The sequence below is a fragment of the Drosophila subpulchrella genome, chromosome 2L, assembly GCF_014743375.2.
Source record: "Drosophila subpulchrella strain 33 F10 #4 breed RU33 chromosome 2L, RU_Dsub_v1.1 Primary Assembly, whole genome shotgun sequence".
Lineage (NCBI taxonomy): Eukaryota > Metazoa > Arthropoda > Insecta > Diptera > Drosophilidae > Drosophila > Drosophila subpulchrella.
The window spans coordinates 1,690,619-1,714,680 of NC_050610.1; the positions used below are offsets into that span (position 1 = coordinate 1,690,619).

The following is a 24,062-nucleotide window of genomic DNA, read 5'->3' on the forward strand; positions in this document are numbered from 1 at the left end:
GTATACCCTTTTACTCTACGAGTAGTGGGTATAATTAGGTGCAAAATAAAATTGTACCTACGGTCCGCGGCACCTTTACTTTACGTTATGACCTCGTCTCAAAAATACGAAAAACTTAAAAGCCTCATAGAAAAACATTGTAAAACATTACTATGTCTAAGCAAAATAACATCATGAACTTTGACTGCGATTATGTATACATTTTTTAAAAAATTCACATTTAAATTGTATACATCTTGGGTTCTGCCATTTTGTACTGAATTCGAGCCACAAAGATCCGAATGAAAAACACCCTCACTTTTTGTAACATTCATAATACATTTTATTCCATAGCTCCATTTGCAACACACACAAGTTACTGAAATAGCTATTCTTCTTTGGTAGTAAAGGTACATGCTTTTGGGGCTACGTTGTTATTGCGTTCTTTAAAGGTCTATAATATGTAGGAATATAATATTATGTAATTTTGTAAAGTTTCAAACTCCCTTTAGATTCGTTTAGTTGGTTTAGTTTCACACAATAGGGTAACGAACACAATCGATAACTATATGAAAATTTACTAACAATACATAGCTGTGAATTATAAATATATATCAACATAGATAGTTATACATATGTGTTGTATATGTATGGTAATTATGTTTATGGCTGGTTCAACTGCGTTTCCTTTGCGCTACCGACTAATTATTGTTCGTCTTTCCTAACTCGCCGTCATCGTGTGTTTTTTGTTTTGTGTATCTTCTGTTGATTCGATTCTGACCTGACTAGACCTGAAGCGGGCCAAACTGTTTGTTTAACTTATAAATAAACTTGGATTCAAATATCTTATTATGCATTATGTAAATATGACTAGATTGAATGGGGAATTCGAATAATAACCTAGCTTTGGTTTCTTATTTCGTTTGGTTTGTTTCTTTTTCCATTCCTCTTGCTAGGGAATTCCGCAGTTGTTGTTGGCTGGATCCGCTTAATCCTCCAAATTTCGGAAGGCTTGCTGCAGGTCCTCGTATAGCTGGTCGTAGTCCGCCTTGATCTTTTGCTCGCCGTCTTTCACTGGGTCCTGAAATTAGAACAACATTAATGATATACACTTTTGTTAGTAGTTTTATGTTATATAATTGTATTACATAATCAACACTGGGTTATGTCAAACTCACCTTGAACTTCATCGACGACAGCTGATACATAATGCCGCCCATCGACTCCCTAATGGTGTTCCATGTGATCTTGTTATCCGATTGGGCTGTGGACTCAACGGCATGTCGGGCGGTCTCATAAAAGGACATGATGTTTCTCAGCATGCCCACTGTCTTGTAAAAGGGACACACGCGATCGTAAGGCGAGTAGGAGTTCTGTTGCAGGAAATCGTCCTTGAGCAGCTTGGCCACTTCCAATGTCACCTTGTCGGTCTCGGCCAGCGAGGCCTTGCCTACCAGTTGTACGATTTCAGAGAGATCTTCCTCCTCCTGCAGGATCTCCTTGACCTTGGTACGTAGCGGCACGAATTCGGGGAAGTTCTTGTCATAGTATTCATCCAAAGCACGCATGTACTTCGAGTAGGAGATGAGCCAGTTGATAGAGGGGAAGTGCTTCCTCTGAGCCAGCTTCTTGTCAAGACCCCAGAACACCTGAACAATACCCAAAGTGGCGGAGGTCACGGGATCGGAAAAGTCACCACCAGGAGGCGACACAGCTCCCACAATGGACACGGATCCCTCGCGCTCGGGGTTACCAAGGCACTTCACGCGCCCAGCACGCTCGTAGAAGGTGGCCAGACGGGCGCCTAGATAAGCCGGGTAGCCGGAATCGGCGGGCATCTCAGCCAAACGACCCGAAATCTCTCGCAAAGCCTCGGCCCAACGGGAGGTGGAGTCTGCCATCATGGCCACGTTATAGCCCATGTCGCGGAAGTATTCGGACAGAGTAATACCGGTGTAGATAGAGGCCTCTCGAGCAGCCACGGGCATATTGGAGGTGTTGGCCACTAGGGCAGTACGCTTCATGATGGATTCGGTAACACCATCGATTTCGCAAGTCAGTTCGGGGAAGTCTCGCAGTACCTCAGACATCTCGTTACCACGCTTCGGATTTTATCTTCAAAGGCCCCAACAGATCGAATTTTCTTAGTTATACCCGTTACTCGTAGAGTAAACGGGTATACTAGATTCGTCGGGAAGTATGTAACAGGCAGAAGGAAGCGTTTTCGACCCCATAAAGTATATATGTTCTTGATCAGGATCACTAGCCGAGTCGATCTAGCCATGTCCGTCTGTCCGTCCGTCCGTATAAACGCAGAGATCTCGGGAACTATAAAAACTAGAAAATTGGGACTTGGCATGTAGGTTCTTGAGCTCCTTGCGCAGCGCTTTTATAGTTATCGAGATATCAGCGTTCATACGGACGATTTTAGGAGGTTTGTGGGCGTTTGGGTGGGCGTGGCAAAACATTTTTTAGGTCAATTAACTAAACGATTGCAGCTTCTAACCGACAAACTACAGATACGTGGTAAATGTCGTTATTAAGGTATTTGGAAATGCTCATCATGCTGCTTAAACGTATCCAAAAATTTTCTCAAAAACTATTCCAAGAATCTTTGAGTAATGCATTATAAAACCCTTAACTCTGGAGTCAAAAATTTATTCACATACTGCACATGCATCCTGCATGGTGTATAAGTAGAAATCAAAATGGCAATCCTTTGGCCAAGATAAGCGTGCAATGGCTTCAGACATTTATAAATAAGTTTAAATAGAACATTTAAGAGCCACCCCCGACCGTCTTTTCTCAATGTTCCGGTGGCAGCACCTTCATTTTAAAATTTGTCGAAAGACCGAACGTGTCGAGACAGCTCCCAAAATTTTTGATTTCAATTAATTAAATCCTTTAAAATCCTTGGTATAAGAGAGATATTTACTTCGCCATCACATATTCTTCTTGAGATACCGGCTCGTTAATTTAGTTTGGGTTGACATTTCGCTGGACTTTGCTTCCTTTTCCATCTGCTTCGTGCCGAACAAGTTCCACCAGAAGGGCTCCTTGTAGATCTCAGACCGTAGACTTGTAGACCGTTTCACACTGGGCTCTGGGATGCCAGTGGCCTTCGGTTGTTGAGCTTTATTGGCGCTTGCAGCACGCTTTCTCGCAGTGACTTTGGTGGAAGGACGCTTCCTGCTCTTGGTTATTTTAAGTTTATTTTTCCGTTCCGGGCGCTTGACCCTTCTTTCTCTAGGGACATTGTCACCATCTTCAGCTGGTTCCACTCTGTCCCGCTGAAACTTGGCTGCTTTCCTGGACCCGCGTGGTCTGGGGAAGTCGTCGCAGCTCGACACGGCATCCTCGATGAATATTCTTTCTAGCCTCGATTGGAACGCATATTTTGAATTTGCAGGCTCTTCCATTTCGGAGGCAAGCCGTTTTTTTGAGGTCTGAAACTTTAGACTTTTTTAATGCCGATATTCTATAATAAAAATTTTGAACTTCTTTAAGATGTAGCTTTGACGTTTTGTAGGCTAAAAACCGAAAGAGAAATTGCGAAAAATTTTTGACATTACAGACGTGGGCTGTTTGATGACAAATAAGTAACTACACAAAACATTATTTTCTTTGTCGAATTTACCAATGCAGAAAGTTTACAAAATATTACATTACTATTATAAGTAGTTCAACCAAAAAAAATCTTTGAGTGTCAATTTAATAACTACACCTAGGAATTAATTATTGGTATTAACTAGAGAATTGTATCTTTAATACTCTTAACAGGCCCTTTGATGGATTCAAAAGTTTATACTATATATGTACACAGTATGATCATACTGCAAGAAAACGAAGTCAATAAAACAAGTTTCCAATAGAATTGATTGTTTCACGGGTTTTTATGATTTTTACAAAATTGGAACTTGCTTCCAATAGTATTCACAAATAAAAGATAATAAAGCGTATTTCTATCATAAATTATAAAAATATTATATACTTAGTCTAATTGCAGTCACATCTTAAGAGATGTGTGCGCACAATTCAGTTAGTGGTAGTAGTTTTCGTAATCTCGCTCAGTCAGTTGCCGGTTGTCGTATCGGATCTCTACAGGACCTCTGGACCTACCAGAACGGACACCACCCAATGTAGCACTGACAGAGGTTCTCGTTGTTGGTCGCCTGCTGGATGAGCAGCTCCACCTGCTGCTGCTCGTTGACGCTCTCCTTCGTCTGGAAATCGGTGCCGGTAAGCTTGCACTTGACCCGCTTGATCACCTGGCTGGCCTTGCTGTTTGTCTCGTCGGCCACGTTGTTGTGCAGGCCGCCTTGCTGCAGCGTAGGGTCGTAGGGCTTCGACTTAGCCATCGGCAGGGAGTCCTCCACCGAGTTACTAAGGCTGTCCTGCATCCCGGAACCGCCCCTTCCGCCTGGAGCTCCCGCCCCAGCCGCCGCATCGTTACCTTTCTTGTCCACATCCAACAGTCGCCAATTGAGCAGAGGGTCATACACGAAGGCCTCCAACACGGCCATCAAGGAATCCTTGTTTCGGCGGAGCACCAGCATCACGCTCTCGCAGGTGCGTCTGTAGGTGCCCTCGATGCCAGTGACCTCCATGGCCTTGATTAGCATCCGGGTGAGACGGAAGGGAATCTTTTCGGGAAACTTTTCGCGCGTCATGGCCACCTCGAAACAGTCTCCAAAGTCGATGTGCAAGATCTTGCCGCTCATTCGGTCCAGCATAAGGTTCGACGGATGACGATCGCCCAGACCGAGGATGTAGCCCACCATAGACATGACCGCCAGGGAGCGGGTGTAGTTGTTTCTCCGCTCAAACCACAGTTCCGAGGAAGGAGACTTGAGCCACAGCAACTTAGCCAGGTCGTCGCCTTGCGTTTGACCCAACGCATGCTCGAACACCTCAACCTTCTGCATCAGTGTGAGATGATCGTAGTCCGGAGCGAAGTTGAGCATGGTGCGGTGTTCCTGGTTGAGTGGCACCTTCTTCTTGTCCCGGTAGTCGCGGATCAGGGTGTGGAGGGTATCGCAGTGAGGTACCCACCCAATTAGGCCAGAGTTGGTGCTGAGCGGGATAACCGCGTACCGCTGGATAGCAAGATTTCGCCGGAACGTATCCGGATCGTCCAATAGTAATGTGTTTACTAACGAGAATAGCTGCATCACGCGCTCGTCCTGACGCAGATCCTCGTGGCCCTTTAGCAGGTACATGTAGTCTTTGCCGTTCGAGCCACGTATGCATAACTTTCGCGGGCGCTGCTTGGATGTAATCACCTGAAATGAAAACACGTATTAATGAAAACACATCTAATAAGATGATTTCATTTTTAATTTAAGGACATTTTGAGTGTTCCACCTTTCAGAATTAAGTTTCTTGACTTTTTTGCTATCTTTTTTAGAGAAAGAACACTGCAATCCTTACCTGAAGGTTTGTTTTGATGATACTAATCCGGATGAGCTCCTGGCCCGGGTTGTAGGACCCGGGAACGGCCAACTCAAGGTCCTTGCAGGTCATCAGTTTGGGTGAGACGTACGGTAACTCCAGGGAGGTGAGCTGTGGCAGCTGGCGCGAGATCTTCTGGAAGACGTGGTAGTAGATGTCCCAGGCTCGATCCAAATCCATCACCACCGCGGATGTCTTATATCGCTGCGACCATTCGTAGGCTTCCGTCAGCTCTCGTCCATAGGCCTGCGAGAAGGATGTCTCCTTTAGCGTTTGCGGTCCCCTCTCCAGCATGGCATGCAATGGCTCCAAGATCTCAAACATGCCCTTTACGTTGCGATCTCCAAAGTACAGTCGAGAGGCCTCCTCCAATCCCTCGTGCCACTGTTCGTGCCAGAGGATCGCAACTCGGATGAGCTCCTCGCTGCACATGACCGCCTGCTCCACCAAAGTGGGGGAGTGTTTTCTCATCGAGTCCAGAATCTTAAAGGCGGCATTCCTGCGCGCCAACGACGCTGACTTGGAAGCCACTGTTAGAGGATAGACCAGCGCCTGCGGGTGATTCTTGCCTATGTCCATTAGCAGCTGGTGGATCAGCTGCCCCACCAACTGACGGTGGGTGTCGATACGGGCAATTAGCTGCGGGATTACTTGTAACCACGTGTTGATTTCGATCAGCTTCATTCCAGAAAGTAGCGCCTCGTACACCTCCGCATGGTTGCCATAGTCGAACCAAAGGGTCAAGAGGCGTAGCGTATCCTGCAGTGAGTTACCCTTGATTAGGCTGATTGATCGGAAAAAGCCCTGAACCGCTGGAACTGCATATTGCTGAATGATTAGCAGATCACTGTCAAGACCCATGCCCATTGCCATTCCCATGCTGACGCCCGAAGGCTGTTGTTTGTCCAGTGCCGATTTCTGTGCCTGTACCACCTTGAAGTTCATGTACGCCCACAGGTGCCAGGCCTTGTACCAATTCGGATCGTAGCTGGTGGCCTTCTCAAAGCACTCGAGGGCCCCTGGAATCGCCTCCGGTCCCAGACTATCCTGCAGCTTATTTTGCCAGGTGGCCAGGCGTAGGTAGCAGCGGGCCATTAACCGCTGATCTTGCTGCTTTAGCGCTTCCGGTGGCAAACAGCTCAGCTCCTGACTATACGTGTTTACAAAGTGTCTCAACTGGTTGTAGGCGTCCTGCAGCTGATTGTTGGCAGCCATGTACTTGGTATATGCATAAGTCACTTGGGGTTGATTGTACGGAAGTGGTTGCTTCGGATTCTCTTTGGGATCGGTACCAAGTAGCATCACAAGAGTTTTGTGGGACAAGTGCAGGGAACCGCTCTTTCTGCACAAACTTGCGTATTTCAACCAGGTGTGTATGTCGTCGTGCGGCTTTACCACCAACGAATGCACCTGAATGATCCTTCGCCAGTCCTCTACTAGGCGTTGTCCTCCTTGAAGGCGCTTCCACCACATAGTCTTTAAGGGCTCTCTTCTCTCTGGGATCAGTTTGTATTGGATGACCTCCTCCAGTTCCGCCAGCATTTGAACACACACCATGGCTCCGTAAGCTCTTTCATAGGACTCGCCCGCCATTGATGTGAGCTCCGTGTCCAGGAGATCCCTGGTTTCGTCAATCAGGCGCTGGGCGGTCTCAAAGTCGTCATGATGCACCGCTAAAACTGCACGATAGTAGCTTCCATCCTGAGTGTCCTCCGGTATGCATCTCACATACTCGCGCATCGCCTCCCAATCCTGCAGACCCCAGGCAGCCACTGCAGCCAAAGGACTCGCTCTTGACTTCGCCTCCGTACCGAAGTTTTCCCACTCGTGCTTGGTGACATTGCTCAGCTCAGACCAGTCTCCGAGCGCCTCCAAGCAGCGCATGTGACCGAGGCGGGCCTCCAGGTCCGAGGAATCAGACTCTAGATTCCTTTCGTAATGCTCCAGAGCCTGATCCCAGTTATGAAGTTTTTCATACCATCTTCCTTGAACGTTTAACTCGTTGGCTGCATTGCGATAGGTTGTAAGCAAACCCTCTGCCGCTTCCCGTTGCTGCAGCTTGTTGTTAATCAGAATCAAGGACTCAAAAACCTGTGGATCCTCCCGCAGAAGAAACTCTTCTTCCTTGTATCGCAAAGCTTTGGCGTAAGCTCTGCAGGCCATCGCCCGAGTTCCCAACAGCTTAGTCTCTATTGGTATTGGGTCACGATCGCAATGCTCCATGAACTCAGCTAGGTTTAGGATCGTCTGTGTGATCTCCGGCATGTCGGTAACTTGCAGGGCTTGGATCAGCGACTGTGTTAGCTCCGATTTTAGATCCGGCGAGAGCTCCGTCCAACAGGAGATAAATGCGGCGTTAAAGAGATCTCGCAGTAGAGTATCATATTCCTGGGCCAACGACCGGCAGGCTCTTAACGCGTGCGAGGGCGATTCCTTAAGCAGGCCAATCGACAGCCGCTTCAGCCACTCCACCCAATCGTCTTTGGAGACGCGCCGAGTAACCTGCCACGCCATTCGCAGTTCGTTTGTGGTAACCTACAAGAAAACAATCGAACCCTTATAAGACGGTGCAACTAGGATTGTGCCGTTAGAGTGTTGCAGTTTTTGATTAAACTAACCTGCAAATTTTTGTTATTGCTATTCCTGTCAGTCACGAAGGGCTCGTTGTTCTTGATCTTGGCCGTGCGCAGTCCTGACTCTCCCGCCCCACAGCAATCTGCCAGAGTGCTGTTGGATTGGATGCGGCTAAGTAGCTTCTCGTATTCGGGATCCGCTATGCGGTGCTTGGTTAGAGTACGCTGCACCATGGGAACAAACACCAGGTACTTCTTGCCCAGTTGTTTGACCAGCGAGCGGAGCGTGATCATCGCTTGGTCCCGCAGCTCCGGTTCAGCGTCCAGCACTCGGACCAGTGGATGAATAATGCGCGAGGAAAAGTCGGTAAAGTCCAGCTGGCAAGCCAGGTTGTTGATAGTTTCTAGTGCCACCATTGACACCTGTTGCGGTACGTACGGAGAGTCGAAGAGTTTCACGATGGGCGGAATAATCAGCGGGAGATAGTAACCCAAAGTGCTGCCAAACTTTTGCAGAGCTTGGAGCAATCGTCTGGTGACCATTCTATCTTTAGAGTTATCATGCTGAAGCACCCGTAGAATCTGAGGGATCAGCTCCGCTAAATAATCCCTGAACTCGCAGCCCAAAGCCACGGCAATTTGTTCGATCAAATTAATTAAAGTGTTTTGCAAGGGTGTGTTAATGGTCCAAAACTCTTTGATCAACTTGAAAATTTCGCCCATGTAGCTGATAATGTGCAGCTTGACAAAGGCCACTAGAATGGCAAGCTGCTGAAACAGAAACTCCCTAAGGTTGTTATCCGCGGTACGTACGTTATCCAGCAAATTCGGAAGCACTTGGGCCAAGTACGGCACGCATTTAATGCCGAGGCTCTGGAAGATGAAGGTCACAGCCTGCACCACACTTGTATGCCGAGTACTCAGCGTGGGATCCCGGAGGATCCGCATCAAGGCAGCTATTGCCACTGCTGGGTAATACTCGTCTAAAGCATTACCCATATTGACCAGTAGTTCTGCGGTGGAGATGTCCTGACTTTCGTCTACTTTGCCATCAGAGTATGCTATCAGAACATTATCCTTTTGGCTGTCAATCAAGCCCTTGTTCATCTTGTGCTTGTAAGGATCCATGGCTCCCAATAAGCCGAGCACACGGATCGTTTCCCGTCGAATAGAGCGACGCTGTTCCGTTTTGAGAAAGTTGATCAAAATGTCGATAAGCACGGGGTACTTGTGGTACGGGCTAACAACCCTGCCGGTTGCACTAATTAGTTGTCCCAAGGTCCACAGAGCCACTCCTCGCTTATCCGGGCTACCAGCATCCCCGAGCATCTCGAGTAAAATGGAGAGAAGGTCATCTGCCCACAGTTCCATTTCATCGGAACCTCCATTCACCTCTGCCAGGTCACCAATGGTGCGAAGCACATTTAGAATTACTCCCGGATTCGATTCCGGCTCATGAAGTTTGGGCACTAGCGCCTTTAGGATCGGATTCATGTATGAGGATATCAGCCTGGGCGTGCTTATCACCAGATGGTCTAGCATCTTAGCGCTCTGCTCCTTGTTCCTACTCATTCCCGAGTACTTCAGATCCGTGATCAACTCGATCATGGTGGTTCTTAGCTTGGGCATCACATAAGCCGGGTTCATGGAGGACAATCTTCCAATGGTGACCATTGCCAGCTCCCGTATCTCAAAGATCTCGTCATGTAGGGTAATAAAAAGTGAATTTAGAGACTCGGGCTGTGCGAGTTTTGCATCAAAGGTCTCGTCCAGCGAGCGGAGGATACGTATCCGCACATTGCAGTCCATGTCCGTTATGGCCACCATCAGCAGGCGCTCAATCACGTGGGATACGGTATCGCTAAGGGTTTTGGAGTTTTCCATACTTTCAGAGGATTGCACTGCCAGTTTCAGGAGTCGCGTGCAGGTTTGCACCGCCTCCAGACGTATCTCCTGCTGTTCATGAACGATGAAGTAGTCGGCACAACTAGAATACGAAATTCAAACTTTTACTATAATTAAAAGATAATAATCTTATTGCTTACCGTTGCACGAAGTCCAGCATGTTCTGCTCCTCAAAGTTAAATGTCCCCAGTGTTTTAAGAGCCAGTACTGTGGTGGCTCCGTCTGCGTTTTGCATCAGAGATGCATCGATCGCGATCGGAGGCAGGGCAGTATATGGAACGGCAGCTGCCTTGTTCATTAGGACCTGTGATAGAATTCCAATCAAGCCTTCTGTGATGGCGGACTTTAACTGCGGCACATTCTCGGAAAGTTCTCTCAGGCAAACGGTTAGGGCTGGTGAGAGCCCCGTGTAGAACATCTGCTCAAGTATATCCTTAACATCTTCGGCTATCTCCGACTTAACTGCATGTGCAAGAAGCGTTATGCAGGCAAAGACTGCAGGGTCCACTGGCACCTTTCGTTTACTGGTCAAGTCCTTCGCTGGCAGCGCGACCTTCACGCTGCCCATGATCGCGGATAGATGAACCTCGATTGCACTTTGTACGGCCACAGCTATGTAACCGATGGTAATGTAGGCGACTGTACGATCCTTCTCCTTGCCCCGCAGGATTAGCATTAAGTGCGACACGCAAGTTTGTAGGTACTTTTCCACGAACACTTCGCGGTTAAAAGCAGCCAGTCGAGGAAGGATTTGCAGCAGAGCCTGCTGGACATAAGGTGACTTTAAGGAACGCTGCTCCAAGACATTGTCGCAAATGGTAGTGTAGTGCTCCTGAAGTATCTCGTGAGCGTAGGCAGACTCCAATACATTATGCTTTGGGAAAATAAGGCTTGTTAGATAAATGTGATTTAAAATTTTCAAATATAAGTTAATTATTTTCGATACCAATCAGATTCGTTAGTTTTAAACGAAAATAGGTTAATAAATAACGTTAAAATCATATAAAAAATCACAGTACACAGCTAGATCTTATTACGTTTGCCTATCAAACATAATTGGGTCAGCTGATTTCTTACTACTTACTACGTAAACAAATAAATGAGATTAACAAATACATTCGAGTGTGGGGATATTAGATCGTTAGACTCACGCTCGCGAACTTTGCCACGCCGTTGTGATGTTCTCCCTCGCCCAAATGCGTATGGGTGCTGCCCAGCTTGTCGATGAAGGGCACCTTAAGACGCGGCACTAGGGTATTCAGCTGGGAGCCCATTCCCGACGTGCTGCTGGCCTCCAGGAACTTGTTGTGCTGTGCCTTGGGGAAAAGCGTCTTAAGCGACGTGTAGCGCCGCTCCCAGGTGGCATTGGCACAGCGAAACAGCTCGTTGAAGACGATAAGGCCGCCGTGAATGCGATCGTCTCTGTACACGCCCTTCTGCTCCTTGCCAGCGGTGAGATCCGCACTGAAACTGCTATTGGCCTCGTCATAGCAGATCCGGTACCACTGTGGCTCACTGGATTGTTTTGTGCTCTCTCGCTGGGCAGTGACAATTAAAGCAGCCCTTAAAGCCTCCCCTGCGGACTCACGAATGGCAGGTTTCGGATCGAAGATGGCGTTAAAGATGACCTCGAAGAACGTGAGGATGTGCTGGTAAAAGTAAGTCGGCAAGGCGATGGCCAGCTCACGAAGAATAAAGACGGCTGCGTGGCGGCGGTACTGAAAAGAAAAACATTTACACATGTTCTTAATTTTACCATTCAGTCTTAAATAAGTTATAATAAATAATAGATAAGTTCAGATAAATAGTAAGTTACTTCAAAAACGACTTAAGTGCAGCTCAAAATGTTTAATCCCACGATGTTACTCACCTCTTGTCTCTCTCCTCTGAGCACCTCGAAGGCCTTCTTAATATCGAAGTCGAAGGAATCGGCACCCTTGGAAGTGGGCATGTTAGCCAGTTTGACCAGAGAGCGGGCGGCAATCTCCATGACGGACACATCGTTGATCAGGAGAAGGTCCCGCAGGCGGTTCAAATAGGGCGAAATGCCCTTCCTGGCCGTCAGGCTGCCCTCGCAGTTAATCAGGCACTCTGAAAAGGCAAACAATAAATCCTCTATAGATCACCAGCGTTCCCAGGACTCACTCATGGCCAGGGCACCACCCTTCTTCTCGTTTATGTCCGTCGCATTCACCATGGTGAAGATGTGGTGGTCGAACTCGTCGAAGAACTGTGCCAGTTCCTCCTGGGACATTTCGCGCAGCTCAGTCTTCACGTAGAAGAGCAGGTCCTGGGTGGCCTTGTTCTGGACATTCCGGTTGCGGGACTTGAGCCCGTTCACGAACTGCTGCACCACCGACGTCGTCGACATGGCTAGGCAGGATATATCCACTAGTTAGAGGCGTTTTTCACTAGCATTTGGGAAGGGAAGGAGTGCGGCAGGTGCATCTGCCTGATGGGTCCGGACTTTAGAGGTTAACTTTTCGGTTGCCCTAGGGGCTGAGTGCACTGTTCCACTGGTCACTCGAAGATTTCTGATACGCTAGCACCGGCGCCGAAGGATCTCACGCGGTTGCAAGTCTTTCGTTTGATTTAATTGCGGATTAATTGGGTTTTCACGGATATTTATTGCAGCCGCTGCCGATTAGTGATGTTTTCTTCGCGATACTTCTCGGTATTTTCCGATTTCTTTGTTGCTATCGATGTTATGCTTTGCATCGATATTTCACCAGATCGAATCCTAAGTTATAACCTATCTGCACTAGCGCGAGCTTTTTATCGATATGAACAGCGGTCGGGAGTGTTTTTTTTGCAACCGAAAAATTAAGTTGCTTTAAGAGGGCATTGGTAACTCTGTAGCATTTTAGTAGCATTAATACTCAGCACTACATACTCAGAACGATGAAGTGATTTCAGTGGCCCCTGAATAAAGTTCCTTTTGACCATTGGTCACAGCTGTTTGAAAATTCATAAGGTCGTTTCCTCAATTGCTGAAATTTGTTATTGAAATCGACAAATCAGCACCTTAGGGATTACCAAGAATATACATTTAGCAGAACGTAATAACATAAGCCAATGGAATTCAGGTATTAAGCTGTACATTTATCGTGCGTGCCTCGACGTGAGTTCAACACAGTCCAGCTCTATCAAAATCCGGGACCCTGGTCGATAGCCGATAGATCAATACTAGAGTAAAATCAAAAAAGCAAGAGAATTTTCATAAGAGCTGGTGAAACAAATGTGAGCATATTTAATTTTAGGACAGCGAAAAAAACAGTAATTACCGCATAAAACAAGCAATAAGCGAAACTCAATGCGCGTAATAGAAAGAAAATGTGAAAGGCGTTATTGTGCTGCGGGAAATGTGTAAAATTCAGCTGGCCGTTCGTGGCATGCGTGAAAATTGTATTGGAAAATCGATGCAGGGTTGCGGGGGTGTGAAGCTTTTCACTGGGGGCTGCTGCTGCACAACAGCGCCACCTATGATTTTCCTCACATAGCGCACACGGAAAACTCTCTCGGGGGCATGGAAAATGTGTGTTTTTGTTTAATAATAAAACCGTTACTTTTATAACAGCCAACGAGCGTTTTGACCGTTACCGAAGCAGAAGAAGAAGAGAAGCAACCGCGACCATGTCCAACTTGAGGAAATTCAAAGACGAGGAGCGCGAGTCGGAATATGGCCGTGTCTACGCGGTGTCGGGACCAGGTATGCGACGTCACCATTGTCCTTCAATCGCCGACCCCCAAGATTTGGCTAATCTCCATGTGCTCTTTTTCCCATGGCCCTCTTATGCCTCCTCCCCTTCCTGATCCTCGTTCTCCTGCTGATCCTGCTACTCCTCCTGGTTAATGCTTCTGGTTATTACTCTCCTCAACCCTGCTCCTCCTTTTCCTTTATCTCCCCTTAGTGGTCACCGCGGAGGCCATGTCGGGATCTGCCATGTACGAGCTGGTCCGCGTGGGCTATTACGAGCTGGTGGGCGAAATCATCCGCCTGGAGGGCGACATGGCCACCATCCAGGTGTACGAGGAGACCTCCGGCGTCACCGTGGGCGATCCCGTGCTGCGCACCGGCAAGCCCCTGTCCGTGGAGCTGGGACCCGGCATTATGGGCAGCATCTTCGACGGCATCCAACGTCCTTTGAGGGACATTGGTGAAATGACCAATTCCATCTATATACCCAAAGGTGTCAACACAACCGCCTTATCTCGCTCGGTGATGTGGGAATTCAATCCGCTAAATGTGCGCGTGGGCTCGCACATCACTGGGGGAGATCTTTACGGAGTGGTCCACGAGAACACGCTGGTGAAGCAGCGCATGATTGTGGCTCCCAGGGCCAAGGGAACCGTGCGGTACATTGCCCCGGCGGGCAACTACAACTTGGAGGATATTGTCCTGGAGACGGAGTTCGACGGCGAGATCACCAAGCACACCATGTTGCAGGTGTGGCCAGTGAGGCAGCCACGTCCCGTTACCGAAAAGCTGCCTGCCAACCATCCGCTCTTCACGGGCCAACGCGTCCTCGACTCGCTCTTCCCCTGCGTCCAGGGCGGCACCACTGCCATCCCCGGAGCCTTCGGCTGCGGCAAGACCGTCATCTCGCAGGTGAGTTCCTCTATGCTTATATATGTAATATTATTATAGTAAGTTACAATTAGTAACTGTCTTAATATTATAGTATACCTCTAGGGTCCATCTTTTATTTCAAACAGGTTTGCCTTCAAAAAAAAGTTGTAGATTTACGCAGTCATTAAGTCCTAAAAAATGTTTGCAGACTTATGATAGTTGGAATTAACTGGTAAAATAATTAAGTTATAATACCTTTTAATCCGACTGCTTTAAGCATCAACTTCTTTCAAAGCTAAAGCCGTTAATACGGGCCTAACGGATTTTTTACTGTTGAGAGTAATTTTATAGAATACTAGTTATAATTTAATACTTCCAAGTCCTCAATATTTACCCTTTTCTCTCCACAGGCTCTGTCCAAGTACTCCAACTCCGATGTGATCATCTACGTCGGTTGCGGCGAGCGTGGTAACGAGATGTCTGAGGTACTGCGAGACTTCCCCGAACTGACTTGCGAAATCGATGGTGTTACCGAATCCATCATGAAGCGTACTGCCCTAGTGGCCAACACCTCCAACATGCCCGTGGCTGCTCGAGAGGCCTCTATCTACACCGGTATTACTCTGTCCGAATATTTCCGCGACATGGGCTACAACGTGGCCATGATGGCAGACTCCACCTCCCGTTGGGCCGAGGCTTTGCGTGAGATTTCGGGTCGTTTGGCTGAGATGCCCGCTGATTCCGGCTACCCGGCTTATCTAGGCGCCCGTCTGGCCACCTTCTACGAGCGTGCTGGGCGCGTGAAGTGCCTGGGTAACCCGGAGCGCGAGGGGTCCGTGTCCATTGTGGGAGCTGTGTCGCCTCCTGGTGGTGACTTTTCTGATCCCGTGACCTCCGCCACTTTGGGTATTGTTCAGGTGTTCTGGGGTCTTGACAAGAAGCTGGCTCAGAGGAAGCACTTCCCCTCTATCAACTGGCTCATCTCCTACTCGAAGTACATGCGTGCTTTGGATGAATACTATGACAAGAACTTCCCCGAATTCGTGCCGCTACGTACCAAGGTCAAGGAGATCCTGCAGGAGGAGGAAGATCTCTCTGAAATCGTACAACTGGTAGGCAAGGCCTCGCTGGCCGAGACCGACAAAGTGACATTGGAAGTGGCCAAGCTGCTCAAGGACGATTTCCTGCAACAGAACTCCTACTCGCCTTACGATCGCGTGTGTCCCTTTTACAAGACAGTGGGCATGCTGAGAAACATCATGTCTTTTTATGAGACCGCCCGACATGCCGTTGAGTCCACAGCCCAATCGGATAACAAGATCACATGGAACACCATTAGGGAGTCGATGGGCGGCATTATGTATCAGCTGTCGTCGATGAAGTTCAAGGTGAGTTTGAAATAACCCAGTGTTGATTATGTAATACAATTATATAACAAAAAACTACTAACAAAAGTGTATATCATTAATGTTGTTCTAATTTCAGGACCCAGTGAAAGACGGCGAGCAAAAGATCAAGGCGGACTACGACCAGCTATACGAGGACCTGCAGCAAGCCTTCCGAAATTTGGAGGATTAAGCGGATCCAGCCAACAACAACTGCGGAATTCCCTAGCAAGAGGAATGGAAAAAGAAACAAACCAAACGAAATAAGAAACCAAAGCTAGGTTATTATTCGAATTCCCCATTCAATCTAGTCATATTTACATAATGCATAATAAGATATTTGAATCCAAGTTTATTTATAAGTTAAACAAACAGTTTGGCCCGCTTCAGGTCTAGTCAGGTCAGAATCGAATCAACAGAAGATACACAAAACAAAAAACACACGACGACGGCGAGTTAGGAAAGACGAACAATAATTAGTCGGTAGCGCAAAGGAAACGCAGTTGAACCAGCCATAAACATAATTACCATACATATACAACACATATGTATAACTATCTATGTTGATATATATTTATAATTCACAGCTATGTATTGTTAGTAAATTTTCATATAGTTATCGATTGTGTTCGTTACCCTATTGTGTGAAACTAAACCAACTAAACGAATCTAAAGGGAGTTTGAAACTTTACAAAATTACATAATATTATATTCCTACATATTATAGACCTTTAAAGAACGCAATAACAACGTAGCCCCAAAAGCATGTACCTTTACTACCAAAGAAGAATAGCTATTTCAGTAACTTGTGTGTGTTGCAAATGGAGCTATGGAATAAAATGTATTATGAATGTTACAAAAAGTGAGGGTGCTTTTCATTCGGATCCTTGTGGCTTGAATTTAGTACAAAATGGCAGAACCCAAGATGTATACAATTGAAATGTGTAATTTTTAAAAAATGTATACATAATCGCAGACAAAGTTCATGATGTTATTTTGCTTAGACATAGTAATGTCTTACAATGTTTTTCTATGAGGCTTTTAAGTTTTTCGTATTTTTGAGACGAGGTCATAACGTAAAGTAAAGGTGCCGCGGACCGTAGGTACAATTTTATTTTGCACCTAATTATACCCATTACTCGTAGAGTAAAAGGGTATACTAGATTTGTCGGAAAGTAAATAACAGGAAGGAATATATGTTATATATAATCTTGATCAGGATCACCATCAGAGTCGATCTAGTCACGTCCGTCTGTTTGTCCGTTCGTATGAACGCTGAGATCTCGGAAACTATAAAAACTAGAAAGTTGAATTAGCCAAATAGATTCTAGAGATTTTTTGCAGCTCTAGAACATTTCATTAGGTTGCGACGCACACTCTAACCGCCCAAAACTGTGACGCCCACAGTTTTTATGCTAGATTACAAATTTTATCGAAAAGGTTTTGTCAATAGCTATCGATTGACAAAAAAGTTTTTCACGTCCACCCTAACGACCATAACGTAACAACCAGTCTGACGCCCACATGACCAAATGTTGTAATCGCCGCTAGGTGGCGGTGGCACCTTGTAATATCGGAAAAGTGGCTTTGCCGTTTGCCTATCTCCATCTCTCCTGCTCACTCTATGTATGGTTATTTTTATGGTACAAAAACCCTTGTGTTTGTTCCCAGAACGCTTAATAATTTGACTAGGTTAGGTTAGGTTAGGGCGGCTGTCGGACTATGGTCCGACACACTTAGACCTCTATGGGTCCATTGTGATACCGCATGATCTCGTTTTTCCTTCTCTAGGGTCCCGTATATAGTAGTTTCAACCTGTGTTAAGCTGATCAGCATGTCTTCCACCCGAAAGATTTTATAAAGGCACTTATGTTTTTGAGATTAATCTCCGATATTTCGTGAAGACCGTCGATTAAGGGACTTCTTAAGTGTTTCAGTCTGAGTCCGCATAGGGCTGGGCAGAAGCAGATAAGGTGTTCTACCGTTTCCTCTTCTTCCTCATCCCTGCAGCTTCTGCAGAAATCATTTTGTGGGTGTTTAAGCCTGCCGGCATGAGTGCCAACAAGCCAGTGGCCTGTAAGAGTTCGAATCAGCATGCCACACTCTGTGCGGCTAAATTTGAGTAATTCCGAGGATTTTTTGTTGCTTATCACATGCCATGTCTGGTGAGAGATACGGCACTGTGGTGCGTTTTGCCAATGGGTGTTGGCTAGTGTGTTAAAGTAATTTTTTATATTTAGCTTGCAAGTTGCCATGGGCATACCAACATTCTCCTCTCCTTGGAGGAGATGCTCGGTGGTGCCCTGCCTGGCTAACTCGTCCGCTATGCAGTTGCCTACGATCTCCCGGTGACCCGGAACCCATATTAGGCAGATAGTAAACTGATTAGCCATCTAGTGGAGAGATCTGCGACAGTCTGCTATTGTACGGGAGTGTTTGTCGAGTAGATCGATTTCATAGCCGCTTGGCTATCACTATATATGTTTAGGTGTCCTCTTTGGAGGCTTAAGTTCCCTAAACAGGTTAGTGCTTCTTTTATAGCGTGGACCTCCGCCTGGAAGACGCTACAGTTGTCCGGGAGCCTGAATGACTTCCTGATATCTAATTGTTCGGAGTATACACCTCCGTCAACTTGTCCTTCTAATTTGGAGCCATCTGTGTAGAAGCAGATTGCGTCCGTCGTGCCCGGTCGGCCCTGCTGCCATTCCTCTCTATCTGGAATCAGGGCCTTAAAGGTGTGTGACTATATTCGATGGATTTGCATAGGTCCGTTATCTTCGGAATCGATTTATCATGCTGGAGAATTTTAGCATGGCCATAAAATTGGGCTTTCCACTGCCCTGTATCCCTCAGTCGAATAGCTGCCGATTTGGCCCTTTTCATGCCTGCTAAGTCCAGGCTAGGAAGGTTCAATATCGCATTCAGCGCTTCATTCGGGGTGGTTCAAGGGGCTCCACTAATACACAAAGCCGCCATTCGCTGTACTTTGTTTAGAGGAGTCAGTATGCATTGTTTGTGCAGAGCGGTCCACCACAGAGCCACTCCGTATAGTAGGATTGGCTTGACTACCGCTGTGTATATCCAGTTGACTATTCTAGGGGACATGCCCCATCCTAGCCCAATTGCTTTTTTACAGGAGTAAAGTGCAATGGTCGCTTTCTTGGTTCTCTCTTGGTTATTTAAGCCCCATTTGAGGCGCTTATCTAATACTAACCCCAAGTATCTGGCGTGATCGCTAAAAAAGAGATTACAATTGTTTAGAATGGGTGGGTTGAGTTGTGGAATTTTGTATCTATTTGTAAATAGAACAAGTTCCGTTTTCGAGGGATTTACCCCAAGTCCGTTCTCTATCGTCCATTCCATTTAGCGGTCATAAGATCGCAACGTGTTTGTGGATATTTTCCATTAAAGATGATGGCGACGTCGTCTGCGTATGCCACAACCTTACAACCTCCTCCTTCCAGAATCCGCAGTAGTTTATTTACTGCGATATTTCACAGGAGGGGTGATAGTACACCTCCTTGCGGGGTGCCTCCGTTCACTAGTCTAGTCTGGGTTGAGGTCCCTAGTGTGGCTGTGACCATTCTGCCTATCAGCAATTTATGGATTAGCCTCACCATTGGCGGCTCAACCCCTAGTTCTGTGAGAGATTCTGTTATTGCAGTGGGAAGCACTTTATTGAAGGCTCCCTCTATGTCCAGGAAGGAGATCAGTGTGTATTCCTTGATGCTGAGTGATTTCTCGATGCTGCTTACCACCAAGTGTAGCGCCGATTTGGTTGACTTACCTTTGGTATAAGCGTGTTGTGCCTCTGATATTTGTGTCGGGTCTATGGAGGCCCTTTTGTGTAGGCTTATCATTCTTTCAAAGCTCTTAAGCAGGAATGATTTTAGGCTTATTGGCCTAAAATCCTTTGCTGTGGTGTGAGTGGCCTTCCCTGCCTTGGGAATGAAAACCACCTTTGTTTCTTGCCATGCTGTTGGTAGTTCTCCTACCGCCAGGATAGATTGGAAGATTTTCTTCAACCAGTTTATGGCTATTTGTCCTGCTTGCTGGATGTGAGCCGGTGTTATCCCGTCCGGTCCCGGCGATTTGTATGGTTTTAAACTATGAATGGACCATTTCATGTTGCGGTCTGATAGGAGTGGATCTAATTCGATTCCCTCTCCTGCTCCTCTTTCAGGAGGATGACCTGTTTGTTGGCTCCCCGGGAAGTGAGCGTCTAGAAGCAGGTCCAAGGACTCTTCACTGGAGTCTGACCATGATCCGATTGCTTTCTGAAGATAGTCCAGAGGCGCGGCTGTCTTAGATAGTATTTTCCTGAGCCTTGCGGCATCAGTCCTTTTTTCTATGTCAGAGCAGAAGGTCTGCCATGCAGTATGTTTTGCTCTTCTAATGGCCTTTTTGTAAGAGGCTAGTTCATACTTGTAGTTCTGCCATTTAGTGTCCTCATTTCCCGCCTTTGCTCTGTTAAACAGGCATCTGCAGTTGGTTCTGAGGATTGATAGTTGTTGGGTCCACCAGAGGGGTTTTTCCTTCCCCTTGGTTTCCCTGTGGGGCATGCCACTTTGAAGTCAGTGTTGCATGCCTCTGTGAATTTATATACTGTTCCGTCCAGCTCCTGTGGGTTTGTGATGCTTTCTGACGGTTCCATGGGGAGGATATTCGCCAGAACTTCTTTGTGCCTGTGCCAGTCGGCTCGTCTGGGGTTAGCGAAGCTGACCGGCAAGGGCGAATCAAGGGACAATACGGTTTCTATGAATCTATGGCCCGAAAAGGAGTGCTCGTCACAGACTGCCCAGTTTTTGACTGCGCCTACGAGTGAGTCTGATACCAAAGTTTGATCTATGATCGTTTGGCAAGTTTTAGTTATGAAAGTAGGGACATTGCCCCTATTGCATAAGAATAGGTTTGAACTTAGAATAAAATCAAAATGAGACTCACCTCTGTCGTTGTTGTTTGGGCAAACCCCACTGGGTGTGATGGGCGTTGGCGTCACAGCCTATTACCAAACCTTTCCTGAGCTTTTCGCATTCCTCTGCTAGTCCTCTGACCAGCGCATCTGGGGGGTTTTCCTTCATGCTCCTCCACCTTGACGACTTTCTAGTCCTTCGTGGGGAGGTGCGGGCTGCATTCTTGCAACATGAAGAGGATGTCCTCCGGCGCCTTGATCGCTGCTGGGAGCCAAGTCCTGGCTCGGGGCCTACTGGGGACATCACACCAGTCTAGTGCGACGATGTTCGCCCCTTCATAGACATCACCGAGCTTGCTCGTCGCCTTTTTGTACAGATCGGCCGACCGCTGACTGTAGCAGGCCACCACCTTGACGCTGCCCTGGTACCAGCCCGCATCCATGCAGCAGGGCGAGGTGCCTGGCTTCTCCCATACCATGCGCAGGCAAATGAGGGAAAGGTGGCACTCCACTGCCTACCACTTGTTCCTGGGAATCCTGCCCTCCGAATTGCCCTTGTCAATGAGGCCTAGTATGACACGGTCCTTCGTGATTTCGGCCAACGAGACCGATGGCTGGATCTTAGATCTCTTCTCCGATGGTCCGGGTAGTTCGAGGGATCGCTGCCTTCTCGCCTGAGTCCCTTCTTGAGTGGGCTTATCCTGCCCGTAGTTAGGAAGCACCTTCTTTGCCACTCTACCTTCCTTAGCCATTCAGGCGCAGTCCGTCTTTCTGCGTAAGTATATTTGTTTGCTCCAGCGGGTGGCCCGAGCGCCTTGGCAGTGCCTACCGCTGCTTTAGGCGCAGATGAGCCCGTGGCGGAGGCGTTCGCGGCTGGCTTTCTGCCACCCGTTATTCCCAGTTTGGGATGCGGCCCTTTCGGGACCATGCTAGTGCGGATGTTGGAACAAGTGTTCAGCTTATCCGAGGGTTTTTTGAGAGTTCCCGTCTCTGTGTTTTGTTATATTTGTTGATTCCATAATTGGTCCCACGAGTTGCGGAGAAGGGGAAAAGTCCGCCCGGGCAGAGATCCGCGATGCCCGGGTAAGGCGATAGGTAGAACAGGGGGTCGCCATGTCCCTGAGCACACCGTTTGAGACTGGGCTAGTTTTTGATCCGGGCCCCCAGCCAGGCTGACTCTTGGCACGGTCCGTATTACACCGTAGTTCGGCCCGGAGTGAGATGTTGTTTGGGAGGGGAGATGGGTAGGTGTTGTGTTGGGAGTGGGTTTGTGTAAAGCAACTATTTAGATGCGGCTGAACAATTCGCATCGTCGGTATTGCTTCGTTGCAATACATCCGCTGGCTGTCCAGGACTTTTTTTACTGGGGTTTCTGTCCACGATTCCGTGTTTGACCTCTACCACCAGCTTATTCACAGTTGGCCTCGAGAGAGGTCGTCCGCTATCCGCAACCTGCGACCCGCTTGGTTGAACCAGCTAAGCGACTTTGGAACCATCTCACAAGCTCCTCAGCCGAGATAATTTGACTATTCCTAGAAAACATTAAAGCTGATTAAATTTGAAGTGAATAAGCTTATAAAAAATGTATATTATTTTGGTTATAAACAATTCTGGATTTTTCTTCTGACTATTAATAAAATTAAATCATAATCGTTTATTCTGAGAGCACATAAAAATGTCACTGTTTTTGTTTTACCAGTATGAAATCTTATCTGTAAACTCATACTTGTTTGCTCTTACTGATTTCTGGTTTTCAAACTTATTTCTTATATATGTAAAAATGTACATATTTTTCATTATTACGGCTTTGAGTCAAGATAAGGATTGACAGATTGATTTACTATAAAAGCAGGCATCTGAGCCCCAACATTTCAGTTGCCCAACGAGACCCTTGATTAAAGCTACAGATACTAATTCTGAACCACTTTGAAATGGAAAAAGTGGCAGCCATTTGGTTATTCGTGTTAATGGTTGGATGTCCTTATGGATCTACAGCAGCTGGAAAGCCATCGGAAGATCTAGAGACCCGCTGTAATGGACACTTTTTCACGAGGCTAAGGCCAGTTATGGATTTAGTTCAGTCCAACCAGGATCAGTGGGACACCTGTAAGAAAATCATAGCAAAAGGCGTCCAGGAGGAAGAGAAGCAAATAAAGATCCAACTCGACGCCATGCAGGAATCCTTATTGAGTGTTAAGACTTCCTTGGAGGCTGCTTTTGAAACAAAAATTGAAAACCAGTTTGAAAACCTGATGCAAAATTTAAAGAAACTCATCCCACAGGACTTCGATGCCAGGTTGAGGAGTATAGAACGACAGATCATATCAAAGGAATTCGAGAAAAATCCGCGTCGGATTGAAAATCAAACAGGCACAGAGAGCGAACATCAGGTTAAGTTGGAAGGACAGCCAGAGATTTTACAAGATACACTAAACAAACCAATGCAAGGTTTCAAGAAGATTGGCTCAAAGTTCTTTTATATTGAGAACGGTTACACGTTAAATTGGGAAAGTGCAGAAAGTGCCTGTCGCGAAATGGGGGCACAACTAGCGGATATTGAAAATATGCAGGAGTCTAAGGACCTATATGCTTCTCTTATCTATAACAGATCCTACTGGCTGGGCATCAGTGCTCGGGCCAAGGAAGTCACGTTCATCTCTGTAGCTTCCGGAAAACAAGCTCCCTTTTTAAAATGGAAGCCAGGACAACCCAACAGCGGATTGAGTGATCGACGCTGCGTTTCCTTTTATTTTGGTGAAATGTGGGATGCCAGGTGCAGCAATACCCATTTCTTCATTTGTAAGGCAGATAAATGTGTTTAAAAACAAATATATGGGGAAATAAACAATGTTCGGACTATCAAAAAATTGAATTTTTTCTAATGTCGCGGCCGTCAAAACAAATTCTGTATAAGTTCAAGAAAATGATGTCTGTAGACGGCAGTCCACGTAGTGACGAAGCGTTCCAGGAGAGTGTGCGATGGCGATGATTATACCCGTTACTTGTAGAGTAAAAGGGTATACTAGATTCGTCGGAAAGTATGTAACAGGCAGAAGGAAGCGTTTCCGACCCCATAAAGTATATATATTCTTGATCAGGATCACTAGCCGAGTCGATCTAGCCATGTCCGTCTGTCCGTCTGTCCGTCTGTCTGTCCGGATGAACGCTGAGATCTCGGAAACTATGAGAGCTAGGCAGCTATGAGATTTGGCGTGCAGATTCTTGAGCTTCTTACGCAGCGCAAGTTTATTTCAGTAGAGTGCCACGCCCACTCTAACGCCCACAAA

At 46.9% G+C, this 24,062-nt stretch overlaps 5 protein-coding genes across 5 annotated transcripts; 2 read left to right on the forward strand and 3 right to left on the reverse strand.

Moving 5' to 3' along the window:
- Positions 1 to 298: 298 nt before the first annotated feature.
- LOC119548035 (V-type proton ATPase catalytic subunit A-like) lies at positions 299 to 2,078 on the reverse strand. The gene is made up of 2 exons (XM_037855111.1): positions 1,158 to 2,078; positions 299 to 1,060 (listed from the first exon to the last, which is right to left on the reverse strand). The coding sequence occupies exons 1-2, from the start codon at positions 2,067 to 2,069 to the stop codon at positions 968 to 970; spliced, it is 1,005 nt and encodes a 334-aa protein (XP_037711039.1). The 5' UTR covers positions 2,070 to 2,078; the 3' UTR covers positions 299 to 967.
- Positions 2,079 to 2,621: 543 nt separating this feature from the next.
- Positions 2,622 to 3,528, reverse strand: LOC119547456. Its single transcript, XM_037854319.1, has 2 exons — positions 2,915 to 3,528; positions 2,622 to 2,851 (listed from the first exon to the last, which is right to left on the reverse strand). The coding sequence occupies exon 1, from the start codon at positions 3,396 to 3,398 to the stop codon at positions 2,922 to 2,924; it is 477 nt and encodes a 158-aa protein (XP_037710247.1). The 5' UTR covers positions 3,399 to 3,528; the 3' UTR covers positions 2,622 to 2,851; positions 2,915 to 2,921.
- Positions 3,529 to 3,848: 320 nt separating this feature from the next.
- LOC119546059 (serine/threonine-protein kinase Tor) lies at positions 3,849 to 12,573 on the reverse strand. The gene is made up of 7 exons (XM_037852127.1): positions 12,054 to 12,573; positions 11,779 to 11,999; positions 11,060 to 11,626; positions 10,049 to 10,782; positions 8,049 to 9,990; positions 5,410 to 7,965; positions 3,849 to 5,261 (listed from the first exon to the last, which is right to left on the reverse strand). The coding sequence occupies exons 1-7, from the start codon at positions 12,277 to 12,279 to the stop codon at positions 4,095 to 4,097; spliced, it is 7,413 nt and encodes a 2,470-aa protein (XP_037708055.1). The 5' UTR covers positions 12,280 to 12,573; the 3' UTR covers positions 3,849 to 4,094.
- Positions 12,574 to 13,023: 450 nt separating this feature from the next.
- LOC119547036 (V-type proton ATPase catalytic subunit A) lies at positions 13,024 to 16,725 on the forward strand. The gene is made up of 5 exons (XM_037853710.1): positions 13,024 to 13,148; positions 13,486 to 13,617; positions 13,820 to 14,517; positions 14,889 to 15,866; positions 15,964 to 16,725. Exons 2-5 carry the CDS (start codon positions 13,542 to 13,544, stop codon positions 16,054 to 16,056), a joined length of 1,845 nt encoding a protein of 614 aa, XP_037709638.1. The 5' UTR covers positions 13,024 to 13,148; positions 13,486 to 13,541; the 3' UTR covers positions 16,057 to 16,725.
- Positions 16,726 to 22,742: 6,017 nt separating this feature from the next.
- LOC119546093 (CD209 antigen-like protein B) lies at positions 22,743 to 23,597 on the forward strand. The gene has a single exon (XM_037852173.1). It carries the CDS (start codon positions 22,743 to 22,745, stop codon positions 23,595 to 23,597), a length of 855 nt encoding a protein of 284 aa, XP_037708101.1.
- Positions 23,598 to 24,062: the final 465 nt, after the last annotated feature.